Raw genomic sequence first — 21,014 nt, forward strand, 5'->3', positions numbered from 1 at the left:
GCAGGCTCCAAGGCAGGCACTGTGCACAGTCCTGCCAGGACAGCACCTCCACACGGCCTCTGCACGCCCATCCCACACAGCCCTCCCTGCCAGCGTGCGGCACTGTGGGTGGGTGGGTGCCTGTGCAAAGTCAGCCTGCCTAAATATGCAGGGAGGGGGAAAAAGCCAAACAGGAATTTTTCTGAATGGTCTTCATGCTAGTTGTGGTAGTGAAGCTGCTGCTAAGGACAGGGTGGACTTTTTGCGGCAATGAATTTTGATCATTTTGGTGTTATCTCAAAGCTTCTTTAGCTTCTTCATTTCAAAACATGTAATTGCTCATACTTCAAACTATAGCTTATCTTTTCCATTGGTTTACCAGCTGCTTTTCTGCAGAAATGACATAAAGATTTAATCACCTAAAAACTCAGTTAATAGTTGATTACCCAGCAGTTTCACATGACTTTGTGCAAAACGCCAGAGTGATTATGCCATAGCCAAAGCTTTTACTTAAAAGCAGGAAAAATATAGCCTTCCTCATCATGGAGAATAATTTGGAACTCAAATCCCACCAATGTAGCCTATCAAAAGTTGGCAGGATTACAGCAGATAAGTGCATAATATACCATAGATAAGTCACACACCCCAGTCTCTCACATGTTGAGAATCCCTCTATATAAGGTTTAGTTTATTGTGTTAATTAAATTCCTTACAATTCTGCTGTTTGTGTTCTGTTGCAAGAATGAGGTAAAAGATAAAAGATCACTCTTAGGAGGATCACAGTATCTTCTGCTTGTTGGCTGGCTTTAAGTGTCTGCTAGCACTGTGAGCCAGGTCCCAGGCCTTTCAAAATTATACCATGATATAGTGCTCTCATTTCTACATCTCCTTCTTTCTGGTCTACACTTCTACCATCTCCTGAATCAAATTGCATCCCTCTGCACCAGAATATAATTCCCTGAGTCTTTGCTCCTACATTTTAAGTCTACTGATCATGTTCTCATACAAAATTGCATATCCTAACACTTCTCAGATAGTACTGAAGATATAATATATGATAACGACAAAGCAGGTCATGAGCCTTTGTCTTGAGCAGGTACGAGTTGTTCCACAATGCTTGTAAGTCTGTAGAAAAATCACATGCACCACAAATAAGTAATTTGCTATTTATGCTGAGAATTTCAAATACAAATACAGCCAGTGTTGTTTTGACTGTAGTATTTCCCCTACTGCTCTTAAAGAATATAAAAAGCCATTACTTATGTAGCAAGATGCAGAGGTAGGATTGTATGACTGTCTCAGTAAGCAAGTTTATTTTGCCCTCTGGTCATAGTAATGTTGTCTTTGCTATAACTACCTATTTAATCTCCTTCATCCTTCATGATAACTTAAAAGTCTCCTGTCTTCTGAAAGTGACTTTGTTTGCTTCCAAAGTCAGTGAACATTTTAAAATACAACTGAATCACTACCCCTTTTAAAGGTATGTACAAATTTGTTCATCTGGCATTTATGCTTTTACTTTATAATCTCTGTAATTAATAATTTTATGCTATTTCTCATATTTCTATGCAGTGACTGCTGTAGGTACAAACAAAAAGACAACATCCCTCTCAATAGAGCTAACTATCTAATGCCAGATGTAACATATTGCTATTAATATCTATCTTGTGCCTTTTAAAAGTAAAAAAAGGCAAGACAAAAAAGCAAATCATTTTAAAATAGTAAATAATGGTACAATAGTCTACTATGAGGAAAAGAGCAGAGTGAATTACATCCACTGAGGTCATATTGTGCACTCTGCAATAATTTTATAAAGATTTTTTTTTTTCTTTAAATCTTCAGTGATCAATAAAGATTTGAACTGGATGATGCTTTTGTAGTTGAGCTATCTTATTGTTTATTTTTCACAGAGATTATTGATATAAAATACTATCTTAGAAACTACTGCACAAAAGCTAACTAAGAGTGTTGTGATAATGTTAGAAGTTTCAGAACAGTTTCCAGAGATCAGGTCATGGAGGTATAGTATCACTCACTGCTGAACAGACAGGTAGTTACAATATTACCAGAAATTTATGAAGCAAAATTCCCAGTCTGTTTTCCAGAAATCACATAAGCCTTCCATTACCAAAATGACTTTGAGTAACAATCTCTGTCTGTTGGCCACTTTGCTCTGAGTTATCTCTATATGCTAGAAGAAAAGATGCCATAAACAAAAAGTTAGATTAGAGGAGCTGGTCCTTGGGAACTTGACAGGGAAGCAGTCAAAAAGATTATATTAATCTACAGGCTCACAATTGCTTATCTTTAGTGCACTCCTGGGTGCTTCTGCACGCACTGAACTGGTTCCTGCCCAGTGCTAGCCAGTGGGCTGTGTGATGCTCTGAAGTGGTGTTGAAGAAAGTAGTTTTTAAGGATATTTCTGAATGAGAGTTTATTCCTGACAATAATCCTTAAAATAATCAGTTACATTAGTATAAACATGAGAACAAAGTAAATAAAGGAGGGAGATGTACATTTCACCCAGTGTCTTGCTCCACTTTAACAGCTCCTAGACAAGCAGAATATTTTATTTTCTTAAAAGTTTCTGTAATAGTTTACCATATGATAAGAAACTACAAATTAAGATTAATTACGTTAGCTGATTCATTAGTCCTAATGTAATGTTCTCTGGCTCAATTTGACTGTCCAAAATTTACTTTTAAAAAGATCACTGAAATGCCACCAGTACATGTAGTTAATTCACTCACTCATGAAAATGAAATAATCCAGCCCCAACCTTGGGTGTTTATTTCTTTTCTCTGTGTTAAAATGTTTGTTCTGTATTCAGCTGAGCTGAATGAAGATATGCTCTCTCTTGAAGCTCTGGCAGAAACAAAGAGGAAAAGCACATAAAAAACATTCCAAGCCTGATGAAAAATTCAACTTTCATTATTGTTGCAAAAGAGAAATGGATGTAATATTAATATTTTCCGTTCCCTAGCTCCTGAATGTGGATAATAAAGTCTCTTCCTTAGAGAGGTACATTTTCCATTCAAAACAACAGACAAACCTCTACACAAAAATTAATATTCTTTTCTTACCTGCTCAGCTCACCATCCATGCCTTTAGAGTAAGATCCATCAGTTACCATATCCAGAAGAGGGATTAGACAGCTGAATGAACAGCAAAGCCTCTATGAAAAAAGGGAGAAGCATGGAAAATTGTCAGAAAACAGTACTGAGAAAGACAGAAACATGCAGAAACGACTGCTGGCGTACCTGCAGAAATGGTTGGTCCTGCTGGAGAATATTCCAATTAAAACTCCAGTCCAGAAAAGCCATATGGTCCTAAAATCAATGACATGGTGAGAAGAACCACACACTTCATGTCACTGATAACCTCTTTTTCTGCTACTTGCCTTTCTGTGCTTATGGCAAGGACAGCAGGCAGATAAACTGCATTTGTAGCACTGTAGGCTAATTTAAACCTGTGGCCTCAATACCTGTAGGCATGCCCACTACATCTGCATTGTTCCATTCAATGAAATTTGAAATATTTCATCTTCCAGGCCAAACTTAATGTTGTAAGGTTTGCCTTGCTGGTGGAGGTTTGCTTCTGGCAGACACCATTTATATTTGACAAAGGCTAAATGCATCATCATAAGGAGTGCATGACACACCTTACAAAGCTGTTCAAATGATCAGCTGCATAAAAACCTTCAACTTTTAGCTTCCTTGCAGAAAACCTTGATGTTGTACTCAAGAGGGATTACATTGCATCAACAACAGCCTCTGCAGTTCTGCTTCCCAACCACTGTAAAAGTCCCTTCCCTTGTCTTCATTGGTGCTGTGCCAAATAGGCAAAATTTTTCAGGCACTTGGGGCAAACACTGTATGTTGCTATTAGCTTCACCATTAACCATTTCAAACTTCTTTTCTACCTCCCAACAGAAACCTTTTTGGTCATTCTGCAACTCTGAGATTCTCCCTCCTGTCCATTTTGTCTAGCAACTTGATCAGGGGCAGTGTAAATGGTGGGTAGTAAGTGCTCGAGCCTTGGAATATCATGCAAATACACTGCAAGACCTGAAGGGCTTCTGTAGACTGGATTCCTAATGGTCCTGATGCAGCTTGGCAATCCAAATAATGCAAATCCATCTGTCTTCCATGCATTGCAAAGTTTAGTAAGACAAGATTTCATTATCCACTTAACTGATGCAGTCTACTCATTTACAGCTTTGGTGTTTGGTCTGTCTGCAGCAAACTGGTGAGCTAGTGATTGGTAGTAAGCTACACTCTGATGGGGAATAGTCTCCTTGGTATACTCTTTTAACTTCTAGATTGTCTCTGAGTAGATTTTGATGATAATGAGCTTCATTTCCATGCCACGTAGTCATTTTGCTACGCAGCACAGCCTTGTTGAGAATCAAAGTTCTTTCCCAACATTCACTAGGAGTTTCCTGAGCCAAGAAATAATTTTGATTGAAGCTGCTCCAGGAAAAGTTTATTCACAGCTTTTTAGCTATTGGAAAGAGAGGAAAATGTCAGCATAGTAACTTACTTGCAAAACAAGCAGCTTTAAGTGGAAGTATATTAACACTTCTTTTTTGAAGAAAACAAATGCGATCTTGAAGTTTCACTTCAGCTCAAGACAGGTGATTCACAAAGTCCTTTTGGAGAGAACATGGGATTTTGTTGGATTGCCTTCAATTACAAACTTCCTGGGTAGTTTCCAATAGATATCTCGCAGTGGAGAGGGAAAGACTTCTCAGTGTCATTTGTATCCACTGATTTTAAGAAAAAGAGGTATAGAAATCCTGTCATTTCAAATTAATTCTGCCATTTACATTATTATTATTATTATTATTAATAATAGACATACATATTAAAAAGACATCCTCCATGAAGGTATTAACAGTTAGTTCTCATCTATGCTATCAGAAAATTTCCAACTAAACTCATAAAGCTCAGTGTCTCATGATACTCTTTGCAAAAGTAGAACTGGAACCCTTTATGTCTTGGCTAAATTCTTATACGGGTAAGAAATTTCCTCTCCCTGGATTCTCAAATGTTTCTTCATGTTTCCCTGTCACAACAGGGAACAAACCTTTTGACAGAAAAATTTGATTTGCATGCTTAGTACCTATACAAAAACAGTGAGATGATGACTCTGATTTCCAGTTTCCTCCAAAAGATACTGGATAGCTACAGGATTTTACTTAAAAATAAATAAATATAAACATGTCCAGACAAACCCAACATTATTTAATGGACTACAGATTCAAGTCTGCAGTTATGCTTATTTTGTTCCAAAAAGATGTTTCTTCCCTCGTTACCATGTTCCACATAGTTAAAGAATTGCCCCACTGTCCTGCTCTCTTGTTTCTATTCAGAATCCAGAATGCTGAAGGCTGGTCTTAGACTTTTGCAGTGTATTTCATCAGGTTTAGCCTTTCCAAGATACATCTCTCTGTGCTACTAGAGGTCTAATTTTAAAGTTCTCTGTAATAAATTATGTGAACTTCATTTTGCATCAAGATACCAATTCCAAGGAGAGATGACCAAATAATATGCAAGAATTAAGACCCCAAATCACCTTAACAGAACTTCTCAGCTGTTGTTGATTTGCACATAAAATTGTCAACAAAATTTGAGTGGTATGCTATGGCATTTTGGACTTTAGCAATTTCTTCCTGTAAAGAAGCAGTCTTTATTTGCCAGATGGCAGAGTGTACTCTTCTTAATGTCATTAGTCAATTATTTAGAAATCATTTATGCTTCCCCCTTTCAGCTACCACTCTTCTTTCAAACAAAAAGATCTAGAACATGAGGCTTTTGCCTCTGTAGATATTCCATTGCTCTCTTTCTCACTGTTCAATGTAATTTCCCCTCCTTAGAACAGTCACAGATGAACCTACCACACAGGAAAGGCTGTTTGTTCACCTCAAATCCAATATCCTGTATCATCAAACAGTACATTAGCTTCCTTATATTTTGTGAGACCAGCAGGGACTGGGCATTACAGGAGATACCTGCAACAATGGCAACGAAAAAAGCTGGAGAAAATACTACATTCTCTGGTTTGTAAAAGTTTTGAGTTTGTCATGTTATCTACCAGAATTAAAAAGGTCAACAAAAACCCAAAACAAACAAACACAAACCCCCCCAAATCCTCAAAGTGCCCAAAAGCTTAGGACTACATTTTTGTTTAGTCAGCAGAAACCAACTTATTCAAGCAGTAACATTCCATAATCCAAATTCAGTGGTATCTTTTACTTAAAAAGAAGCCGATATTTGGTTTTGTCTTGGAACTAGGAATTGGTCTCCTGGAAGCCTCTTCTAGTCTGTGACATTAACTCTATGAAACTGCATAATAAACCAATGCAGTGTCTCAAGATCTTTGAAACATGGCTTAGATGTCACTGAGATACTGAGATTTTTACTGTAAAGTGTTTAGTTTAATAGCCAACTTCAGAAAAATAATCTCGCTGTGAGATCCCAGAGGAGAAACTAATATAATTTCTTAGGAGCAGAATGCTTGTTCACCTTAAAAACCATGCTGGCATTTAGGAGAATTCAGTCCACTTCCTGAAAGCTCCACAAATTCTATGTGTGACCAGAAGCCAGTAAAGCAATATTACTGTGTCTGTTTCCCAGCCATAACAATGACATAATACATGCTTCCCTTTTGCATTTTGTATGAATTATTGAGCTGTTTTGTAATCTCTTTTGGGAAACATTAGCATTTAGGTTTATGTAGTTCAGACAATAGTTGTAGTTCAGTAAAACAGGTTCCATCTTAGCAGATGTTTGCAGTTGCTAACATTAGACAAAAAGTAGTTTAGAGTTAACATAAAGTCTGAGATCTCAAAACAACTTGTGACTTTCAAAAATGCAGGTGATAACTCCACTTTTTTTTTTCCTTCTAAATAATTAGTTCAAAGGCAAACACAATCAGTTTGTTTCAACCAAGCTATTATCTTTTGTTGATAGTAATCATGCAGATATACATGTAACTAAGTAGCATATAAAATTATTGAAATTAATTCCTAAATCCACTCAGCTTTAAAAAAGACAAAAATCAGACACACAGTTGCCTGTGTGCTAGTGAAACTTTTACCACAATTTAGAAATTACTCAGCTAGTATCCTTTAACTGAGCTTATTCTGTGACTGAATCAGTATTCTCTGTAACTCTATAACAAAAGGAATATGAATATGCTGTGAATTGTGAAATTCACACCTTTAAGAGATCATTACAAATAAAGCAAACAACACTGCTTTGGAAAAACTGCTGAGGCTTCCTGGTATATTTTTTCTCGTTTATATTAATCTCCTGTGCTTGGCTTTGCTCACTTCTGCTTAGCTCCTGCAGACTGATGTAGGACACCTGAAAAAGAAATCTAGAAAAATTTACATGTACTACATCACATCAGAGATGTTTTGGAGGAACAGGCAAGTTCTCTTTGCCCCCCAGTCTTCAAAAACATTCATGTACTGAGATTCTGATACACAGTATGCTGGTATCAGGTCAGAAGATGACTACTGAAGAAATTTTTTTCCCCACATAAAACACTTACAAGAGGTAATTAAGCTTCATTGCTCTATAAAAACTGTTAGTTAGATTTGACTACTCGAGCCAGTGGCAGGTGGGAGCTGGATGCAGGAACACACAGATTCAGGAACACAGACATTGGGATCAAAGGCAGATGAACAGACAGCATCCTACCAGAATGCCAGCCATGGACAAAGAAAGCTTGACCCTCCTGATCTCTCAGCTTTATACTGAGTATGATGCATATGGGATGGAATACTTAATTTGGTCAATTTATGTCACCTGTCTGGTCTGCTCCTCCTAACTGGAGGGTCACAGGTGTGACCCCTTCGCTCCCTTTTGTTTCAGAGCATGATGTTTTTCAGCACCAAGCAATGTCCTTGGTTCTGCCCATCATTTTCCAGCAGAACTATAAACATTGAGCATTTCCAGTCCTAGAAGCAGACAATGACCAAAAACCATGCTGTTAATTTCAGCAAGTGCAGCTACTTAAAAGAAAAGTAAAATCACTAGAAAGAAAATTTGTCCTATCCTGGCTCAAGCCAGGACATCCCTTATTGAATTTTTATAGTAAAACCAGCATTGATTTCATATGCATTCCTCAGCTTATGCCATCATTTCTACCTGTAGGAGTCCATAGTTTAAAATCAATGTTTGCTTTCGTTTCCTTACCAGGGAAAAGGAAGGAACTGGGAGCTAGATAGACTCTAGGGAAAACCTAGTAAAGAGCAATGATACACTGGCTATGAATTCCCTGTGGCCATAAACCCAGTTGCAAATTCTGTTATGGGTACCTGCTGTTACCATTTGCATTCCCTGTAGCTGATAAGAGCAAGGAGTGTAGCTCTCCTTTTTCTATTCAAATTTATCTTGAGCCTTGAGAAAACAATATTCAGCAGCTGGATACCCAGAGGATATATAACCCAGGCAGCATTACTGACTTTGCTACTCTTCTGTTATCCCATACTCAAAACCACATGATTTGTGCATTGCACTCAAACCCCCCAATGCCACTAACATTTGTAATCTTGGTTAGCGGTTATATAACAGTACCTGAACATATAAAAAATATATGGTGACATAACAGAAATGTCTAAAGCACGTAAATTACTGATTCACTCACTCTTCAAGTATTTATGAGACTTCTTCTCCCAACAGAACCTCTGTGAAACTTTTCTCATGTTCTACTTTTTCTTGAAGGACAAAACCCCCACTCATCTCCTGCCATCATGTAACTGAAAATATCTCTTGGATTCAAAAGATTTTATAGATGCCTGTAGATTATTTTGCATAATTTAAATGATATTAATATTTCAGGTCTCATTTTAAACTGTGTGCAATTTCAAGATACATGGGTCATAGTGAGGACAAAGTAGTTTTCCAGTAATTTTCATCCAGCTAAAGGTGAATGATTTGAAAATAATGCTTATTTATAGGCTGGGTATATGTGACATTTTTAAACAAGAAAATAATAGATAATTTGACTACCACTCTGAGTAAGATACAGAGTTGAATGTGAAACAACATATGTAAGTTGAGAAGGCCAACTCAAGATCTGTTTTATGCTTCATAGAAATGACTTTTCAATAATAAGGTGATTCAAGAAGATGGAGGGCTAGGAGTGATCTCTCATGCTTTCTAGGACATAGAGATCTTGCCAGTACCTTTCCTAACGGCTCAGTGCTCATATGTATATCAAAAGTGTGGTAGCATCTAAGAACTGGGACAGATGGATTTATCTTAAAGCAAAAGAAGACACCTGTTTTGTCCTGACTTAAATATCAGAAAACAAAATCCCGTTAATTTAAATTATGTATCTTAATTTTATTTTTATACTTCAAATATTTTCAAATTAAAGTGTAATTTTCTTTAGTTCATATAACCACTATTTTTTTTTTCCAATTGGAAGAAACCTTTACTTTAAAGGTACTACTTTGTATTTTTGACCAGACAAAAAACCCAGAACCAAAACAACCATAATGTGTCTTTAGCCATTTTGTAAGTTATACACTCTGATTCTTAATTGTTACAGTGCTTTTATCCTAGCAGACTGTGAGTTACAACTTTTTTTGCTTTCCAATTTGTTTTATATTTTGTTTACAACTTTTATTAGTCTCCATTCCAAAGAATTAGGAATGGAAGTAACATGCTTAAAGAATATTTGAATCTTGTCTTGTATGAGTTGAATTATTTCAATATGAAGGAAAAAAAGGAGCATTCTCAAAATAATAGGATATATTTTAGGGAATAAAAGTGTAAAACTCTTGAGTGTGCACATTTTAGCCATACTCTTTGCTATGCTGAACATCCATTTTGCATGTCTTACAGAAAGGGCACAAGGAACATTGGTGAACGAGCCTATTGTGCCATCTTGATCCTTGGAAAAAAATGCATTGATAACAACTTTGCTTTTTTGTTTGGGAGTTGCTGTAATCTTTGAAAGTAGCAAGAGTGTGTCGGTATGTTCATTCTGACCTGAGATAGGTCAACAAAACCTCATTTTGTTCTGGTTTTGTTCCCATGTCCGAATAGTCACCCAATGTTATCAGTTAAGTTTTTAAAAAAACCCAAAGATGAATGCTCATGTAGACAGAGTCAGCTGGTTCCTTGGCCTCTTGAGTTCCCACACGGAAATGCCCAGAGATTTATTTTTAATAGCATGAGTCACTGAGAATGCAATCAGAAGACTTCAGTAGAAAGCTAAGCCAAAGGACTTCAAACATTTAGTCGGGGAAGTTTCAGAAGCCAGGTGGCAGCTTGGGACTCATCTGGGATAATTTATGTGACGTTTCCTTACAGTTTTAATTTCAGTTGCATTCTGCACCATGTCTCATATGCAGTAGGCATGATGCCTGTTTTGGCTTTAAGAGCAGACAGTGCCAGGCTGTATGTGAATGGCCATATATTTGGAGACTTCTAAATTTGATTCTCACTTCACCAGCCATGTGGACCTTACATGGAATTTGGGTGAATATCTGTCAGAAATAAAATTTGTTAGCTGTTCACAGGCAACAAATTTTACAAAAGGCAACAAACTAAATTAGTTTGCAAGGTTGTGCTTCCATTCAGGAAAAATAGACACCTTCCTTTGGTAGCAAGTGAGCTGTAAGCAGCCCTGGTGGGAGAGCAAAGAAAAGCCTTATGAGACAGGAGGGCTCTATTGCCTCCAGCAAACTGAGCATTGTTTAGGCAAACAGTATGACACACCATTTTTAATATCTTTTCTCATTTTAAAATTTTTTAAGAGACTATGATTGTGAGGCAGATCAAACACCATAGCAGCCCTAGCTTAGAATAACATAGAACTAATTTCTAGCTTTACCCATCAAAAGTGATCAAAAAACTTGGTTGAAAAAGACTGTGGGGAAATATTATCTTTACCTCCTCTTATTCTTTCCTACAAAGCAGATGTGGCTCATTTACTAAACCAGTTACCTACAGCTGAATCAGGAATTTATTTCAGTGGGAGCTGCTGAAAGCAGGTTTTGTTTTTTTTAAATGAGTTGAATTTTGTTTGCTTGTTTTTTTATTGATTGATATTGATCTGAGGATGTGCACTTCCCAATTTTTAAGAAGTAGTAATTTTTCTGGCAGGCTACATTATTTCCCAAAATTATCCTTTTACTTAGCAAGAGTAATAATTATTCTTCAAGTAACATTTATATACATAAATATTAATTTAATACAATTGATTGACTTTTTGCAATGTGGCCATGGGTTAAACTTACATTATATATTTAATCTCTTACAGTTTATTTTGCATCTTGTGGGAGCTTTTGAAAAAGATTTACTATCACTTAAATACTGTCAACAAAGTGATTTGCTTTTGCCTTAACATCTTGTATGTTAAATCAATGAAGTAAGCAATCCCAGACCTATAATTTCATCCAAGGGTTTACTCCTTTTCAATAATATTGTTCTGCACTGCTTTATAAAATAAAAGCACCCAGGGATTTATTTATGCTTTGCAGTATTACCTACTATTTTATGTACAACTGCGTATAGCAGTCCTATGAAGTACTTTATTCAATCTTTTTAAAAACACTTTTGTTACAATGAATGTACTTGCTATTAGACTCACCTTGCCTGAAAGAAAATTTTGAAGTTTTCTGGATGAGTGCTGTGCTGCATTGTTAAGAACTATGAACTACTGTTTATTCTTTTTTAAGGGTTACAACATAGAAATCAATTTAAGAAAATTTAGCATTGCTTCAGCTCTCTATTTGTACACACACAACTTCTTCCATTCCTCTGTACATTCTGCATTTGGCTCTCAAGAAATGAAGGAAAACCATCACCCATACAAATTGAAGGAACCTCAAATAATGACAACTACTGTATTGCACTCATAACTTGCATACATATAGAAAACATGGCTCACTATGCAATCTCATAATTTGTTACATTCCACAAAAATACATTCAAGTTCTACATGAAATGGGGAGGCTTCTGTAGCACACACTATGTTCCAATAATCAATTTTCCTGTATCCTAAGGCAAGAAACTAAGAATGATTGATCAGTGGCTGTAATTCTTACTGCATTGTTATTTATACATGAGTTGGAGTAATATTAAGAAAAAATAATCTCCTTTCCAAACTTCTTTTCCTTTTCTATGCAGAAATATGAGACAAGTCTACAATAGAGTTACTTTGTTGACTGTTGATTTAGTCTGTTTCTCTCAGATTAACCTTTTTGTCAAATTCTCAACAACTCTGGAAATGACTTCATTGGTTTCAGTAAAGCTATGACAATTGGCACATGTGAGGATTACTTTCTGCTCCTCGAAGAAGAATAAAAACACAAGAAAAAGTAGAGTATTTCAGACTGTTTACTTCAGGATACAGTAAATTCCAGTGAAAGTGTAGCTATAAGAGGAGATAATAAATTATCTTTTTCCTTTTTTATTTTTAATTTTTTTAAAAAAAGGTCTGAACACCATTTGCTAGTTCTAGTCTTCTATCTGTGACGAGTGTGTTACAGACCTCTATTAGCATGTGATACCATTCAAAGTCTCTGAGCTGAGTATTTTTTTGAGACTGAAACATTGTTTGCTAAGCAATTGCTCCTGTGATAACTATTTTATGGTCTAATGATGCCTAATCTTTGTATGTCAGCATGACATCCCTTACATTTTTTACTGTTTAACTCTCTGTGTTTGGCACTGTTTTAGATGTTAACATCCTACTCCAAAAGCACAAAAATTTATTCCTAATTATATTTTCAATCCCTGGATATTTGTTGCTGTGCCAGGAAAATATTGCTAATATTTACAGGGTTATATACAAGCGAGGACACATTTTGCTAAACAAACCAGGGCTTATGAGTTCTAGTTCTGTTTTTAGTGTTTTATTCAAGTTCTTTACATTTTGAATCTCCTGTGATTCAACGGCTTACTAATCCAGAAGAATATATTCAGTAAGACCTTTTCACTAATTATGATGAGTGCTTAGATAACAGTGTGACTTAACAGAGTTTGATGGCAAGGCTCATTCTATTACTTACTACAGGGAGGAAACATACTGCAGGAATATCAGATTCTAATTTAGAATGATTTACACAGGGACTGGAGATGCAAAAAGGTAAGGGAGACCATAACATAAAGGCATCCAGGGATTTATTTCTGCTTTGCAGTATTACCTAGTATTTTATACACAACTGCTTATAGCAGTCCTATGAAGTACTTTTTTTACTGGAGACACAAAAAGGTAAGGGAGACCCTGCTGTTGAGTCATGGGGTTCAGAGAGGATCCCCTTGCTTTCTAAACTCCTCAGAGAGGAATCTTGGTGCAGCTGGATCCACTCCTAGTCTCAGACTTGGTCAGTGGTTGATGGCTATAGAATTGTATGTGCTTATAGCTAGAGGATTATATGTGAACACCCAATTATCTCTTTCAGGGACCTTTCATCATGGCATCCGGTGTTAGTTCACTCTGAAATCTGAAACCCAGATTTCCCAAAACAAGTCATGTATGTTTGCATCAGGACAACATGGAGCTGATCTTGTATAATTTAGTAAGTAGTTGATAACCTGAAAAGTCTGAGACTACATGGAAGGATGTAAAAAGAAAGCAGCATAAATGAGCTTTCTTTTCTGGCTGTTTTTTGCCAGCTGGTAAAAAAATGCTTAAATGCTTAATTAAAAAAATGCTGAATTGACAGGCAAGGGGCAAGTCTAACCTATGCAGTAAGCAACATCTTTGATGTCCTGGTCCCTCAATCATGTAAATGAGGAACTGGCACTCCTACATCAAGGAGAGCTATTAATGGATGAGGCCTGTGGTCATGGCGTATGCCCTTTTCTGAGAGTGACTGACAAATTTGTGAAAGCAGACAGACAGGAAAGACTAAAAATATTAATTTATAATATTCATATTTACATTCTACTAGTAATATTTATCCCTAAATACTGCAGCACTTCTGTCAGGTTTCATTGCTGCTGCAATTACAGGGTTCTTTGGAAAGATATACTTTTTACTTTTGCACCAAGGAAAAGCTCCCTTTCAGTCCTATAGTCGAGTACAAGACACATCTTCATAAAGCAATGGTATGAGCCCCAGGCCTTAGGCATGTTTTTCAAAAAAAGGCCAAAGGAAATATTTAACTTCTTACATTTCAGATTCTAACGTTTAAATTATTGAGTGGAATAGCAATGACTCTGTGGCCTTTTGGAAAAATTTTCAAAGAGTTATTGCAAACATTATATCTGGCATAAATACCAGTTAGCAAGAGCATGCAGGAGAAGGAAGTCCTACTGGATGACTGTCAAAGTCAAATCAACAAGTATTTAAGCAAACCAAGAACACATAAATGCATAAGTGATTAAACTGAAAGAGTTTTATGCCATGGTGATTGCTGAGAATACCCTTTTGAAGGTCAACACTACTCACACAAACAAAATAAGCTAGGTAGAATAGTACTACACAGCAGAGTTGACTCTATACAATAATAAAAAAGGAAAGCTATAGTTGTTGGGGAGATGAGGGTGAAAGGTAAGTAATCAAATAGTAATAATATTTAAAGAATGCCCAATTTTAAAATTACAGCTGCAAAAATTCACCACCTGCTACAGAGTTTCTTGTTTTCTCTGAGTACATTAATGTGGTTCTCTGTTTTTTATCTCTGAATTCCATCCCATCAGAATACATACATTCTGACATTGTTTCCCTCTTTTTTTTTTTTTTTTTTTTTTTTTTTTTCCCTTTAAACTGTCTAGAGGAACCTAGGAATGAAAGATCCTTTGCTGAGTCTGTGCTTTTGGCCTGCAGTGTTTTCCACTGTTAACTTCAGAACAAGGCACTAAGAAAATGTCTTTCCTCTAAAACTTATTCATAATCCATGAAAATTTGATTTCAAAATTACTTATTTAAGGGCGCAATACTGAAACATCTATCTAGTTCACAAGTATAGCTTTTTCATGGGCTCCATTCCCTCTTTAGTAACTTCTATTAGTTTATTAAATCTTTACTCTCCATAACTTTTATCCTGAAAAAAAAAAGCAAGCTTCTTTTATACAAGACTAGGATACAAATGGGGAAAACACCTGTTTTCTTTCTAATCTTATAGATTCTGACATTAAAAATTCTCTCTATGTCTCTGAGCATAGAGAATGAGCTAAATTATGCACAGTACACAACCTTAAATAGATGAAGCTCTCTAGTTGCGCAGCTACTTGGCACTTTGTCCCCTTGAAAGGGATTGCCCCAGCACAAGAGGACAGAGCAATTAATTGCACAGGAGAAGATTTCGCTGGGGAAAGGGGCCGAGTTCTCTAAAGGAGGCTATAATTATTGAGGCAAAGAAGACACTGAGGGAGAAGAATTGCAGAAGCAATGCAAATGAAGAGGCGCAGAGCTCATGTAGACTGTACTTGAATACGGATCTGAAAAAAACACTTTATGGCTGAGATGTTGCTCAATAAAATATCCAAGGACTAGAGAAAGGTGAAAGTGATGGTATAATTTTAGAGAGAAATTTGCAGTAGTAACACAGAAGATTTACAGGCTTTTGTTGCACAAGATGTCTAAGGGAATATGTTGAGAACACGTACCTGTACAACAGAGCAGAAGTAGAGACTCACAAAAGCAGGATAAATAATGTTCAAGAAGAGGTTTATTACACTAGAGAATGAAGATGAGAAAGGAGCAGGAACAAAACATTGTGTGGTGACAAATAAGAGAAGAGCAACATATCATGCATACAAAAAAGAGAGGCCAAGGATGAACAAAAATAGAATACAGGTTGTTAGAAGAGAGAAAAGTCTAAGGCAGCTGATTTGCTTACTGGAGTAAGGAATGCAAGGACTAATGATGTCTGTCAGTACCATTGAGACTAGCCAGGAAGCCCAGAGGGAAAGGGAGAAAGGACTGGTCAAGATAAGACCTTTGTGTTAGGGAAAAAATTAAGATTACTCAAAAATTAAGCAGGTCATACTTGGGGTTTTTTGGTGATTGGTTTTTTGGGGGGTTTTTGTTTGGGTTATTTTTGAGGGTGGGGGATAGCTTTTTGCAAATAGTGAAAAATTCTTGAGACATTCCAGGATTCTGAATAAGCTGGACACAAAGTTCTGGTAGGGGAACATGTTATTGAAGTATGAATCACCAGTGTGATACAGTCATTAAGGAAACCCCAGCACTAGCCAGTTCCCTATTTCCTAATGGAAGCACCAGTTTCTAAATTCTTCATGACATCTCAGTATAATGTATGTTTCTGGTCATTTCTTCTCAAGAACAATGAAGCATAGGAGGATTGCTAGGAAGATCACAGAAACAGAAGCAAGTGTCTTCAAGAAATTGCATTGTATAGTTGTAGTGGGCTGGCCATGGCTGGCAGCAAAGCTGCCTCCCAGTCTCTTGCTCACTCCCCACCCTAGTCAGACAGGAGAGATAACTGGAAGGGTAAAAGTGAGAAAAACCCAGGGACTGAGAGAAAGATAATTAAATAAGTAAAGAAAAAAATATGAAAAAAAAACCAAACCAACCCCACAAGTAATGCAAAAGCAATCACTCACTACCTCCCAACAGAGCAATGCCCAGGCAGTCTCAGAGCAATACTTACCTTTGAAAAACTCCTTCCCTCCCTTTAATGCTGAGTGTGATGTTACAGGGTATGATGCATCTCTTTGCTCAGTTTGGATCAGCTGTCCCAGCCATGATGCCTCTCACCCCAGGGGCTGGAGGTGTTTGGAGAGAGCAGAGTGAGAAAAAGAGAAGGCCTTGCAAACATTGTTCAGCAATAGTTAAAACACTGGTGAGTTATTGAAACAGTTTTGGTCACAAATATAAAACATAACACCATGCCAGCTACTATAAAGAAAATTAACTCTATCTACACTAGACCTAGTACAACAGTCAAGCATAATGCAGGCTGAGAAAAGACTGTGTCAACTTACTTATCAAAAAAGGATTACAATGAAGGAAAGAGCTTTTTTTAGACTGAAGAACAGTATTGCAAGTGTATGCACATATAAAGAAAAGCTGCTCAAGGACTTGTAGTTTTAGGACATAAATACTCTTAAAAAAACCCCTAACACAGTTCAAAATAAGCAATTAAAAATACTGGACCTTCATAGATAACATGAACTTGCACAGCAAATAAACTTTCTTAGTTATGAATATCACAACTCACAGATTCCCTGAGAAATGTATAACTAAATCTTTAATAAAGACATTTAGATACATTGTATATAGGCAAAGATGTGATTTTAGCTTTCTACTTTCCTTCACATGTAATGCAAATATTGCAAAGACCTATGAATTTTTTTTTTTTTATTAGATTATAGTTTCTGTGACAGCCAAAAGCAGCAACTGTTCTTGCCTTGTTAAAGAAAAGTTTTGTCAGTTGCTTATATGTTTGCTTATTTAAAGAGAAAAAGCTATTCCTGTGGCTTAGATTTACCCAGTGGTAACTGCTCTTAAAGTGCTTCATTTTAGCTTCATTATAAAAAAGCAGCATTCATTTTCCAAACAGATTAGTGTGTATATCATAACTCTCAATTACATTTTTGAATAACATATATTCAGTTACAGAGACTTTAATCCTTAACATAGAGTTGGAGGTTATCAGGACTCAAGCTACAGATAAAAATATGCATGTATTTAAATATGAGCTACTCCCTTGTCCAAAGTTCAAGCTTCTATAAAACAAGGGTAAATATCAGAGATGTAATGAAGACATAGAAGACATAGAGGAATTATTTAATGATTAAATAGAGTATGAAATGAAAAACTGACACTAGCCAAAAAAATGTTTACATTGCAACAATGTGTGCTCAAGACAGGTGAATAATTTTTCCTAGCATGTAAAGGGAGTTAACATTCTTGATGTTACTGAATAATAGTTTGTGTTAAATAATTAAGAAATTCCAGTAGGAAACAGCCCTGAATTGTTGAAAGAGACATGCTACGTGATCTACTGGACATTAAGAACCTCTTTCTTTGAATTCAAATGGAATACCCTTTACAGTATATGTGTAGTATATTCTTTATATATTTTACAATCAGTACAAGTTCTTTATTACTTCTAAAAACAATAAAATAAAATAGTTACCTATCACATTTAAGAAAATCAAAGATCAAGGCAACTAGATTAACCACTACGAATACTGCGTTCCATTGTCATCATAATTATTTATGAAAGGAAGCAAATGACAAACTAATGATCATACTGGTTCATTATTCGTTAGGTATTATAATGTATTATTTTCCTTACCTTGAATACTTTGTTCTGTGGCATAAATTTGACAACATATTTGGACTGGAACTCGCTCTCAAAGCAGCTTTTTAAAGGCCCCATAACACTAATTATGAATCAAAAAGCTGGGAAGTGCTTATGGATCCAACACAAGTCTTTCATGTTTTCCTTTGTAGCCATCTCATCTTGTTTGATAAAAACTGGCTCGTACAATGATAAAGCTGTTCATCTATTGCAAAATTTTTCTAATATATTTTAAATATTTTAAAATTAAACATGGGACTAAAACATGTTTTCTTTAACTATGTGAAGAAATCAGATTTTAGATTTTTTTGAATGCACTTTGAGTTTCCCCATAGCACTATTTTTGAACCTCAAATAATTTTATTTTTTTTTCAGCCAAAAACCAAAATAGAATATTTTAAGGATTGGCAAATCAAATCAAACCAGTTAGTATGCAGAGTTAAACCCTCCCCCCAAAACCAAGATAATGAAGAATTTCAGATCAAACTATAGTAACTGTGGAAAGGTTACAGCCTTTCTGTCATATTACAACAATGATTTAGGTTCTTCTGACCAGAGCCAAGCAGTTTCTTTTCAATCATATTGTTGTATATTTTTTAAAAAATAATATTATTTATATATACTTCATATTTTGTTTTTAATACTCACATATTTTCAATTTCCATTTTTTGTGGAAACAGTAACAGGTTGTCCCTTGGTTTTAGACATTCTTTGGGTAACAATAACACAGCATGTTCCATACTGAAATAATTCAGAAGATGGATGAGAGATTAGTTGCTCTGCTCTCACTGCAATTTAGATTACCTATTTATGATTTACATAATTCTCATTTAAGAGGTTTTAGACACACACAGGTGATAAAAGGGTCTTGCACTGCTTTCCATTATTGAGTGTGGAAATTTATGTAGTGATTATGTTATTCTGCTATTTAAGCTGTATCTATGGATTTTGGAAACAAATACCCGCAATGTATTTAAAACCTTTTTTACTTTCCAGAGCTCCCCTTTGATGCTTGTATAACTCTCTTGGGTTTGCCAGTAGATGTTTTAAGAAGGTTGCTTTCAGTAAGTTAGCTGCAAGGTTGACAATGTATAGATTGACTTCCGTTTTGATATTTTTACCATGGCACAGTGCTAGCTCTTGTTTTACTTTGTTCTCTGGCCCACTTTTAAATGTTCACTTGCAAGTTAATATGTAAACAAACTACTGCTAAAGAAACATTGCTTCAGTAAGGTAATATAAAAGTGCTGTATATATGGTAAGAAATAAAACCTTAGATCAAAAGCCCAGTTGCAGATAATTAACCTCCTCTATGAAGGAACTGTATCAGTTTAATTCAAAGGGCTTGTAACTTTGGAACAAAGGTTCCCAGGCTATACACCTGGGAAAAGGATAGTTGTAATAGTTTTACAATTAAAAAGGAATAAGTGAATGTAAGACATAATGTAGCCACAAACTGGCTTACTATTCAAATACTTTATCTCCAGTTGCTGGAGTCCTCTGACAGAATTCTTAAAAGTATCCCTTCCCAGTTTTAGATGTATATACAGTAAATAAAGAAGTATAAATATATACTATATCCAAATATTGTATTTAAGATCTATACACATAACAACAGTATTTGAAGTATTTGATACAGTTTAATATATATGCAACCATGATATTGTAGGTAAGATTATAGTTGTAGGTAATTAATAGAATTTGGGTGATAAAATATAGCCATGGGAAAGATCTTCAGGATGAAAACAAAACAATCCTTTAATATTGCCCCTGCATTAAATTGCAGCCTACAGTATGAACAGAAAAATAAATAAGGAGCCCAGGATGAGTTCAGATTTTTTTAGTGTGTCTTCAGCATCTGATTTTCTACCAACAGTTTTGTAAAGTGATTGTATATTTCTGCAAGCTACAAATCAGTTGGTCTTTCAATCTATACACAACAGGTAGTCTTGTCTTGATTGGATGTCTTGTAAAATTCGTTAATTAAGTCAGTAGTAAAGCAAAATTCTGTGAAATTAGATTATGAAAAGCTATTGTCTTGGTTGTGTCTTTCAGAAAACACACCTGAATAGTATTTGTCTGCAACATCAGCTATATCTTCTGCTGAAGAGCCATTTACTTTGCCTTTTAAAGAATGAGATGAGACTAATCATCTTCTTCCTATGGTAACTACAAAGTCAATGTCAATTAGACAGTAAATATAAATTATTAATTTTTACTATTACAGCTGTTACTTGCCTCTGGTCACTTTAGAGAGTGGATCCTCTCCTACCAGGATGTGTAGTCCTCCACTGATTCATAGACCACAGTCCTGTATTTTACTCTGTCTTTGGCTCAGCTCAGTCTGGTCAAGAATGCATATTTGCCCTTATCTCTCTGATAACCCTCAAGTAGTTGCAGTTGCATTTACAGACCTCCATCAATTGTCATATGGCTTTGCAATGAAAAAATCCCCACACGTGAGCATTTGAAAATATGAATGATGAATGATGCATATGAGATGCCTTCTTTGAATTTCACTCCACTTTTATGTCTTAGAAAACCAGCCCTGCTCCTAGGGCCTACTTGCCCCACTTTTTTTCCTTGTGCCCCTTCAGTTAAATCTCTTTGCTAAGATCTGTCATTTCTTCTCTTTCTCCCCCTGGCAAAATCATGGTAAGCGTCCTCTAATTCTTGTTATAAAATGCCTCTTTTAACTTTCATAAAAATCTTGTAATTTTTGAGCCTTTCATTAAGGCTTAACTGTTTAACAACTCCTTGTTGTTGACAATTGGTCTGTCTTTCC

The 21,014-nt window shown here is 35.8% G+C and overlaps 1 protein-coding gene across 1 annotated transcript in view; it reads left to right on the forward strand.

Moving 5' to 3' along the window:
- The window catches only part of IL15 (interleukin 15), a 43,084-nt gene that overhangs the window by 18,182 nt on the left and 3,888 nt on the right, over window positions 1–21,014 (forward strand). Inside the window, exon 4 of the mRNA XM_010008995.1 lies at window positions 20,285–20,394. Within this exon, the coding sequence (XP_010007297.1) occupies window positions 20,285–20,394 (110 nt within the window). The remainder of the gene's footprint in view (window positions 1–20,284; window positions 20,395–21,014) is intronic.

The sequence above is a fragment of the Chaetura pelagica genome, unplaced genomic scaffold (genome assembly GCF_000747805.2).
Source record: "Chaetura pelagica isolate M959 unplaced genomic scaffold, ChaPel_1.0 scaffold221, whole genome shotgun sequence".
Lineage (NCBI taxonomy): Eukaryota > Metazoa > Chordata > Aves > Apodiformes > Apodidae > Chaetura > Chaetura pelagica.